This window comes from Trachurus trachurus, assembly GCF_905171665.1.
Source record: "Trachurus trachurus genome assembly, chromosome: 7".
Taxonomy (NCBI): domain Eukaryota; kingdom Metazoa; phylum Chordata; class Actinopteri; order Carangiformes; family Carangidae; genus Trachurus; species Trachurus trachurus.
In genome coordinates, this window is record NC_139901.1 from 1,439,677 (window position 1) to 1,450,000 (window position 10,324).

At 41.6% G+C, this 10,324-nt stretch overlaps 1 protein-coding gene across 1 annotated transcript in view; it reads right to left on the bottom strand.

The window, feature by feature from the left end:
• Nucleotides 1–1,687: 1,687 nt before the first annotated feature.
• tfe3a (transcription factor binding to IGHM enhancer 3a) overlaps nucleotides 1,688–10,324 on the bottom strand; it is a 14,863-nt gene continuing 6,226 nt past the window's right edge. The window contains exons 7-11 of the mRNA XM_083975140.1: nucleotides 7,949–8,063; nucleotides 6,526–6,582; nucleotides 5,937–6,012; nucleotides 5,587–5,734; nucleotides 1,688–4,141 (exon numbers count right to left, since the gene is read on the bottom strand). Coding sequence (XP_083831266.1) covers nucleotides 3,761–4,141; nucleotides 5,587–5,734; nucleotides 5,937–6,012; nucleotides 6,526–6,582; nucleotides 7,949–8,063 — 777 coding nt within the window. The 3' untranslated portion in view covers nucleotides 1,688–3,760. The remainder of the gene's footprint in view (nucleotides 4,142–5,586; nucleotides 5,735–5,936; nucleotides 6,013–6,525; nucleotides 6,583–7,948; nucleotides 8,064–10,324) is intronic.

Below are 10,324 nucleotides of genomic sequence, written 5' to 3' on the forward strand. Positions count from 1 at the left end.
TCAGGGCTTTTGAGGGGTCGTGACATCATCAACTTCTTCCTCTCAGACTTTTCAAGTGAATAACAGCGGCCTGCAGCTCCATCGCTTTGTCTTCGTTATAAGAGAGAGAGAGGAGGATGTGAAGCGAAGAGCCACAGGTTGGAGTGGAACTGTGGCGGATAGGATTACACCTTCACAGTGCCCCTCACCTTCACGCTTGTGTCCACTGGAAACACTTCCATTGTGTTATAGGGTTGAATTATGTTTGTGCAAAATGATGATTCACATGAAGTTAAAGCAGAAGTAAGCGTAATGTTTGTGTTAATATAAGTCTTAAATAGTTCTGTCTTCTGACAGCAATCACTTCTATAGAGTGTTTGGTCTGAAACACGGGTCTGTCAGTCACTCTGCTCTGCTGTAAGCTGAGGAGAAAACTTTCCTTGTATCCTACAACCTTTATCCAATGAGGAGAGAGAACGGCATAAAGGGGCGTCCTCTCTGTGTGTGCAGCCAAGGGATGCGCATGAATGTGGTGGCGTAGGGACGAGGACCAACAGATCCATGATGAGGGCGGGGACTGCTAACTCCATCTGCTGACAGGAAGTTAGCCAAAACCACCGGATCGCTTACTTCTGCTTTAATGCTGCTGAACAGCTGTTTCTCTTCTCCAGGTGCATTAGGAACCTGAACTTCAGTCATTACTGCCCCCTGCTGCTCAGACTGAGGAACAGAACCTCAAAGAAATGTCAAATATAGTTATCAAAGTACATAGATTATGCAATTATATATATCCCAACAATATTAAGCTCCTCGCAAACTTACTGTTGTCACATTTAGGATCCAATGGGGGTTTGTTGGGGAAAAAGTTAATTTATTAAAGAGATCTACAACTACTATTCCAGTATAAGTAGTTGTATAATTCCAAACACAGGAGACTTGTTAATAAAACAGAGAGAGGTGTAACACATTAGGATGGAGCAGATTAGGTGCAGGCAATCAACGAGGAGGGAGACAGGAAACAGGGAGTAAAATGACCATGAAATACACAAGGAACTCTATTTCAGAATAAATCAGGAAACGAAACTAACGTCCAAATATAAAACTTCCTCTCAGGGTATGGAGTGTTTTATTTTATTACAAAATGTAGCCTTAGCCTATATAAGTCCTGTTGTTGATTTATTTCATTGTTGTGAAGTAAGTGACATTTATTTTCACATAATAATATGTTTAACACTGCATTGAAACAAACTAACAAAACTGACAAATTAAAGGTTATAGCTACAACTTTTTCATCAAAAGGATTAATTTTTCAAAAATAATGCATCCACAGAATGTCTAGAGGGGTGCAGAATAAAAGTATTAATTTTACTGAATTTTTTAAAAATAGTATATAAATAATTGTTTAATACATTTTGGCGGGTCCAAAATATATAAATATTTACATCTGGTTACATTGGCAACAATCTCTGTGGCAACAGCATTAAAATGTTGATGTCATGTGTAACTGGCAACCAGTAAAACGGAAGGTTGGAGCGAGAGCAGTGTGAGTTCTACACCTACTGGCCAGGAGGAATTAAAGTTGTAGCTATCACCTTTAATCTCTGATCTATGATTCAGGGATACCTGACGTTTGTGACGTAATAATAACGATAATAATAATAATCGTTGGCATAGAAACAAAAGGTCAGCTGGTTTTGTGAAGTGACTTTATTTCTATATAAAAGTTTGCATCTATAAAAACACGAGCTCGTTAACATGAACACAGACATGAAGATAAATCAGCAGACATGAATCCCTTTTATCTGAGCCTGATAAGTGTTGCTATGGCAACCAATGTCACATCACTGACATTATGGATTCCATGTAATAGAGATGTGTACTGTATGGCTTTCTGTTGTGACCACGGTTTAGGGACAAAATAAAACCCCAACAATTTTACAAAGGTAAACGATACAAGTGAAGACCATCCAGAAGAAACCATGATGTAAACAGACCAGTATTAAGACTACACAGACACAGGTGGGGGGAAATAAGATATGGTCCTTTAGAGATGATGATGATGATGATGATGATGATGATGATGATGATGATGATGATGATGATGATGATGATGATGATGATGATGATGGGCTGAGTTACAGTTTCCCTTCAGTTTCCCCTGAAGCTCTTAGAGAGAACACCTGAGTCCGTGTGAGGAATCTGACCAGGTGTGCTCCTCTAATAATCCTCCCTTTGTTTGCAGCACAGTGATTCTCTTTATGTACATGTATATATTTCTGTTTATTCATACAGTTTTATGAGTCACACACCAAACTGCTGACAGCGCCATCTGCTGGACACACTGTTCACAACCACATTGAAACATTGCAGCCTGAACTGATACCTGGTTTTGGCTGTGAATCATTTGACCACAGGTCACAGGTGAGACCTGCTGTGACATCACAGAAGGAGGCGTGACCAGGTGTGGCTTTGACCTCGCGCTACAACAGACTGATTGACTAAAAAGTCAGCACAGGTGAAAGTCTCTATCCTTTGCAGCCCGGAAAACAAACTGACCAACTGTCACTGCAATCTAATCAAACATTTTAGGGCTACTGAGGTTAACTCTTGATTTTCCATCTGACATTTAAAACAATATACCAGGTAACTGATTATTTAAATCCTTCAGTGGCCAAATCTATAAATTCATGTCTTATATTTTCTGCTTTTGTCCTTGCAGCTGCTGATCCTAGTTCGCCAGGACCAGGTACCCAGTCTGAAGACAGTTAGTTTGAGTCTGAACATTTGTTACATATTTGCCTTTTAATAACAGAACTTCATTCAGACTGAACTGATTTTAAAGGGGACCTATTATGGAAACATCACTTTTTGAAGGCTCTTTAACATATATTTAGGTGTTTGTTTTGCCTTCCGGCCCCAAAATGTGAAAATTGACAAAAAAATCTGTAATTTTCAGGCTCCCTAGGTTGAAATCCATGTGGTTTTACGAGCTGTTCCCTCGGTTCTCTTCCAGTGATAGTTTTGACTATCACTTTTCGACTAGTTTTCGAATAATCCCACCCCTAACTGGGGCCAGTAGAAGGGGCGGGGCAAGCAGTGGTTCATTTGCATTTAAAGGGACAGACACTGAAAGCAGCCGTTCTGAACAGGGCTGTTTAGAGAGGATGAAAAGAGCTGTGACGTTTGATCCTTGGGGGATTTTGACCAAAGCATGTCACAGACATGTCTTTAAGACACCTGGGAACTATTTTAATCTGTGTGAAATGGGGCATAATATTGTCTCCTTTAATGATCAGTTATTGATCAGCAAGTGCTCTACCAACCAATCAGCTGTGGCAGCTGGTCAGCCATTGTTCTGTTGAGATGACACAGCTATTACCATGGTTACACTGGAGAGAAAAAAATGGTTACCATGGTGTAATAGAAGAATGGATATTGGTTACCACAGGTACAGTGGAAGACACTGCGGTCACCATGGATATGTGGTGACATTTCAGGTAATACCATGGGTAAACTAAAAGACAAATTGTAGTTACTATGGTAACACTTGAGCACACACAGTCGTTACCATGGTTCATGCAAAAACAGAGCAGGTACCATGGGAACACTGCAGGACTCGCAGTGGTGACCATGTTTGCTCCCTGTGACATCATATTTGTGCATTGTTTGTTTTGATGATGTCACTGATTGAAAATATTTCTAATACACAATTTAAAAAAAAAATCCCAGCTGGTCAGAGACCCGCCTGGCCAATCAGATCCCTGCACATGTGCTGATGTCATCAGAGGTCCTCGTCCATGCTGAAGCTGCTCCTCCTGCTGCTGGTCTTTGAGGCTCCACAGGACAGCAGGGGGTCAGATCCTCCCCCGTCGTCCATCAGGATGTCTCCCAGGCCGTGGAGCTCCGTCAGACCCACGTCAGACATCAGGTCCGGAGAGAAGACGGTGGAGGCTCCCTGAGGCTCGTCCAGGTCCACGAAGTTCAGGGCGTCCAGACCCAGGGAGGGAGTCACCAGGGAGGAGGCAGGCGAGGAGGAAGTGGAGAACGGGTGGGAAAGCGTCGGGGAGAGCATGGCCTGGGGGTCCAGAGACGAGGAGGAGGAGGAGGTGGGGGGAAGCGAGGAGGAGGAGAGCCCGTGGAGACGAGCCTGAACCTCCAGCTCCTACAACGACAAACATCACAGACCTGATTCTTCACTTGTTCATCTCAAGTATCTCATCATCACTCACACATAACAAGAGCTGGTATATCCATTTCAGATCCTTTATCTGGAATATGAAATGCTGCCTTCAGGGCCACGTTACAGAGCGAGCAATAAGCTTTCATTCCTGCCTTCATCCATTGCTCTGCTTAAAGGGATAGTTCAACATTTTGGCAAATTGGCCCATTGCCATGATCGCTATAGTCATAGCAGTAGGTTTGTTACCTTTAATTGTCGGTGTAAGATATTTTTAGAACGGCGGAGCAGAGCCGTGAGCTGCTCAGAGCTACACTATGGAGGCTAAAGGAATTTCTTGGTTTCCCTCATCAAACTCATCAAATACAAAATCCCAAAACTCCAAAACGCTTTCGTGGACAAGTTGTGACCTGCACATTCACCACGCTATGAGATAATAATGGAACGTTACGAAACGGAGCCGTTTTCGAGGTAAATACAGAGTAAATACAGAGTCTGCTTGCTTGCTTATTATCTCATAGCGTGGTGATTGTGCAGCTCACAATTTGTCCACGACAACGTTTTTGAGTTGTTGGGTTGTATATTTGATGAGTTTGATGAGGGAAACCAAGAAATTCCTTTAGCCTCCATAGCATAGCCCTGAGCAGCCTGCTGCTTCGCTCCGCTGTTCTAAAAATAGCTTACACCGACAATTAAAGGTAACGAACCTACTGCTATGACTATAGCGATTATGGCAATGGGCCAATTTGCCAAAATGTTGAACTATCCCTTTAACAAACCTGCTAAACACTAGCAGTCACCTGAGGTCCAGGTGTTCCTTCTCTTTACTTTTTTTTGTTGTTGTTCTTTTCACTCTATTCTACTTGCTATCCAGTTCTGCATCATATGTGTTTTATATTAGGTATTTGTTTATTATCTGTGTACTGTAAAAATATGTTTAAGGGTTTTGTTGTTTTATATTCATCATTTTAATTGATATATACATTTCTTTTTTTTAATAGATACATATTCTATTCCTTCGGCACCTTAAATTGATGCTGATGGTGGAGTCCACACATACGAAATGGTGCAATTTAGACCCAGAGACTGTGAGACTACTGAGGCAAGATGCAATATACAGTATACAGTAGAAAGTGCAATAATTATTTATGACTTTGTATGAACTATGAACTTAGTCGTACTGGCTGTAAGTGATCTCTGTTGGTTGTGTGTGTGAGTATGTGAAATGGTGTACGGTTTTAAAATCTGTTTTGCAGGATGTACAGCATTGATTGTCCAAGACAATTTTCCCTCCGGGGACATTAAAGTTTATTTTGATTTGATTTGATTTTGATTTGATTGATACACACACAGGAGACATCCCATCCACTGTGGCCCCTGAGCCCTGAGTGAGCAGCGTGACACTGTGTGTTGGTGTGTGTGCGGTCTACCTGAATGCGGAGCAGCAGGGAGCGGTTAGTGTTCTCCAGCCTCCTCTGTCTCTCCTCCATCTCTCGGGATCTCTGTTGTTCTTTCTGCATTTTGCGGATGTAGTCAACCGAAGCCTTCAGGATGGTCCCCTTGTTCCACCGCATCTCCCTGATCAACCAATCACAGGCCACGCCTCGTTAACACAGAACTAACAAGCATAAATGCGATTCAGCAGGAAAACTATTTAGTCAGCAAGTTTAGTTTCTCACATTGATAACAAATCACATTTCATAAAAAATCAAGTGAGATGTAACAATCAATCGTTTTGGTATCTACTGAGTGTTTCTAAACCTATGGTATTAATACTCACAGGTCGGAGGATTTGGGGATGAGCCCTCCGAGTTCTTTGATCCTGTCGTTGATGTTGAACCTCCTCCTCCTCTCGACTGAAACATTAAAAAAAAAAACCACATTAACATTCACAACAGGGGTAAAAGAGTCAGGCTGGCTCCTGCAGTAAAACCACAGCAGAAACAGAAACATGTCAAACTCACAGGTTAAAACCCACACACGCGCACACACACACACACACACACACACACACACACACACACACACACACACCACACGGACATCTGTGTATCTGTGTCACTCTAGAATTAAAATGATTCACCAACATTGTATTGATTCATCATTTGATCTATGAATACATAGCGGTTATAAATAGCCACAGTGATGGTACAGTCCACACAAGTAATAGTGTAGATACGGGCAAAGTAGTACTGTGGTTATTCATAAGACTGGTGTAATGAATAAAGTAATATTATCATTATTAATGAAGTAATACTGAGGTTATCAATGAAGTCACACTAAAGTTATTAGAGAAATCATTAATTTATGAAAATGACTGTGGTCCTTAATGAGATCATAGCTACAGTTATTAAGTCTTCTGTACTCACTGAGGTTGTGGTTGTCCTTCTTCTGTCTCTCTTTCATCAGAGCTTTTGTCTCCACATCTACAACAAGAACAACATTTAGACATTTAAGAGACATCTCTGTAGAGCAGTGGTTCTCAACTGGTGGGTTGGGACCCAAAAGTGGGTCGCGGACCCATTCTGGATGGGTCGCGGACAGCTGGTCAAAAAAGTAAATAATATTTAATGCACATCTGATGTTGGACATTTATATTTTTATTTTGAAAAATAACTTATATTGAAAGGCACAGGAGACACGTGAACACATGCAGTTGTAATGGTCCTCCTCACTTTCTTATTATTTGCTCCATTTGCTCTGAATGCAAAGATATCAGTTTCTTATTAATGTGGCCTGAATGCAGTGAATCTTGTTTTGCTTTGTGGGTCTTTATTTTGTGCAATTTGATATTTATTCACTTTTGTGAATATGCTCTGAATGCAGAGATGCATTAGAAGTCAAATATATCGTTTTGTTGGTCTCCATTTTGTGCAGTTTGATATTTTTTTATTCACTTCCGTACATGCAGTTGTCATGGTCCTCCTCAGTTTCATTAATGTGCTCTGAAATGCACTTTGCTCAATAAAGAGCAAAATGAGTTTTTAAAGGCTTAAAAAAAAAATCTTGGTTTGAAATCTATAAAAGTGGGTTGTGACTTAATGACCATGGGAAAATGTGGAGCCCAGAGTGAGACTAGTTGAGAACCCCTGCTGTAGAGGACCTCAGTGTGTTTGTGAGGACAGGTCTTCACTGTCTCTGACCCCTCTGCACTTTGAGTTATAGCATTATGCACTCTTTACATTTATGTAACCTTGAATTCCTATGTGCCCCCCCCCCCCTGTTTACTTTGCAAGGAGCTGACTGTTGACATTTCACTGCATTGTATGTATGTGACAAGTAAAATCTGAATCTGAATCTGAGTCTCCCTGGTTCGCAGAGACATGTTAGAGTTTGTGGACATTTCTGGGACAGAAAGAACAAACTTATTTTTGATATACCGGTAACAACATTTTGTCAGCAGAACATTACAATCAGAGGTTAGTGGAACTGTGTTGGGAGTTTAGTGTCTGAGTAAGATCTAAACTGATGATTTAAACCAAATGTTTAAAAACTGTTGGAGCAGACGTTCATGTTGACTCCACAGGAAATGGGAACTGATGATGCGGGAAAATACAACTGGCTGCTGTGAGTGTGAGTGTGTGCATGTGAGGAAGTTGTGATGTTGACTCATCAAAATGAAGAAGAAGAGATTTACAGCAGAAAACAGGGAGAGGTGGGGGAGGGGCCTCACTCCCAGAGCTGGGCCAGTGTTAATGAATGTTCCTCACCAGTACCAGTACCAGTACCAGTACCAGTACCAGTACCAGTACCAGTAGTATGTATGTGAGTGCTGTATGTTCTCTGACGCACCGTGTAGCTCTCTCTTGACCGTGTGGAGCTCGGCCGGGCAGCTGTTGCTAACGGTGATGGTGGGCGTGGCCGTCCCTCCGCCATACATGTCCAGCATGGTCCCCGACACTGGCAGCTGGAACAGACCAATGAGAACACAGTCAGCCGCTGACGAGGAAACCGGCTAATCAGAGCGAGGCAGACACACAATGTGTGTCATTTTAAACTATTATATGTATATGTGTGTAACTGTGTGAATAGTTATCAAATTAAATTAAGTTAAACTAAAACTAAACTTAAACTGAACCTCGAAGTTAAACTAGACTAAACTTAATTTAAACTGAAATATCACTAAAACTAAACTACACTTACTAACTAAATTTACTCAGACTGGATTAAGACTTAAATGATGCTGAACTCCAGTTGCTCTCTAGCAACACTGGTGTTTAGTGAAATGTTTGAAACAAATGTGATGGTGAATCGTTGTCAAGTTGGACTGTGGTGAACCTGATCAGCTGTGAAATACAGTGAGACAGCTCACATCACACAGACAGTATGTACTGGTTTCATGAAACCACCCCCACAGTTCACAGGTCTCTGCTCCCTGGTATTTCAACTTTTAGCACCACGTTATAATTTCAAAACCTTCATGTTGTCAACTTTAACTGTTTAACTGTTCTTCTCCTTTGCATTGATTTACCAAAATTGATCAAAGATAATATTCTCTCATCAGTGTTTCAATCTGTGACACTGTTGTCTTCATCTAGGAGACATTACATTTTAGTTGGAATGAAAATCAATCACTCATCATCAATCACCATCAAACCCAGTGATTGATAACTGCTGAACAGATGTTGGGTTTTGGTCACCATCTAAAATGTCAGTGGCATGACATTTGACTAAGACATTGGACTGAGGATGGCCCCTTAAGGGGATATTTCAACATTTTGGCAAATTTTCCTATTGCCATAATCCCTATAGTCTTAGGAGTAGGTTCATTACCTTTAATTATCAATGCATGTTGTTTTTAGATCGGCAGAGCAGAGATGTGAGCTGCATGGTACTTTAGCATTTCCCTTATCAAACTAAGTCCAACAACTCCAAAACACTCTGGTGGACAAGTTGTGACCTGCACATTCACCACGCTATGAAATAATGACGTATAATTATGTCACATTAAGACACATGAAGCAAATACTCTGAACTACTTTCGCTTTTTAAGTCACTCTGCCGAGCAGCCGTGTCTGGAATGTAGTTCAGGCTGCGTATTTGCCTTGAAAACAACTCCCATCTCGTAACGTTCCATTATTATTTCATAGTGAGGTGAATGTGCAATGGTGAAAAAAACGTTTTGGAGTTGTTGGATTGTGTATTTGATGAGTTTGTTGAGGGAAAGTGCGAAAATACCGCACGCCGTGCAGAGCTCACGTCTCTGCCCCGCTGATCTAAAAACAGCTTGCACTGACAATTAAAGGTACTGAACCTACTCCATTATGGCAATAGGCAAATTTGCCCAAATGTTGAACTATCCCTTTAAAGAGAGATGTGAGTGAGTGTAAGCTGTGAAGTCTCAGAGTGTAGTCGGAAACTGCCAAGACAGTGATGGTGCAGCAGCCCGCTCTGAGCTTCTAAAGGGCTCTTCAGAAACCTTGGTGATGTCACAGAGGCTACATCCATCTTTATTCACAACCTCCACACAACTGTTGATTAAAGAGACAGAGACGGAACTGGAACCTGATCCCACCCCCTCATTGGCTGAGAGCTAAAGACGCACTGCCCAAAGGTCAGCGCCCAGAGATGTCCTGCATACAGCAACACTGGAGGAAAGTTTTAAAAGGTTTTCTCTGTACTTGTTCTGATGTATGTTTTACCTTTAATTACACAACTTCTGACAACAAAACAGCTGCCTGCAGTGCAGTAACTCTGGTGAAGAAGTGAAATATATTGCATGTTTTAGTGATAATTATTTATCTGGTCCTGGCCCCGGGCTGAACCCTCTCTGATCTGCGGTCAGTTCATGTTCCAGTTGAAAGTGTGGAATCTGCTGATTGAACAGGAAACCATCTGAAATGATAACAGTTGCCTCCTGCTCACATCGCACACAGATAAGTCCAACAGAAACAGTTTCCAGTAACAGGAACAGACCACACTGTTTGTAACACTGCACTGCTCTCCAACAGCTCACTCTGTTATGGAAACCAGTCCCAGCTGGTTAGTGAGACAGTCACAGTTTGCTGGTTAAAGTTAAAGCTACTGGTTTAGACAGCGGTGGTTACATTAAATATTTAAACACGCACAACTGTAAACTGATACACTGTCTGACTCCACTGATTTTTCATTTCCTCATGAAAGTGGAGCAGCAGCCTGTTGTCTGAGTTCAGACTGAGAGGGGAACAC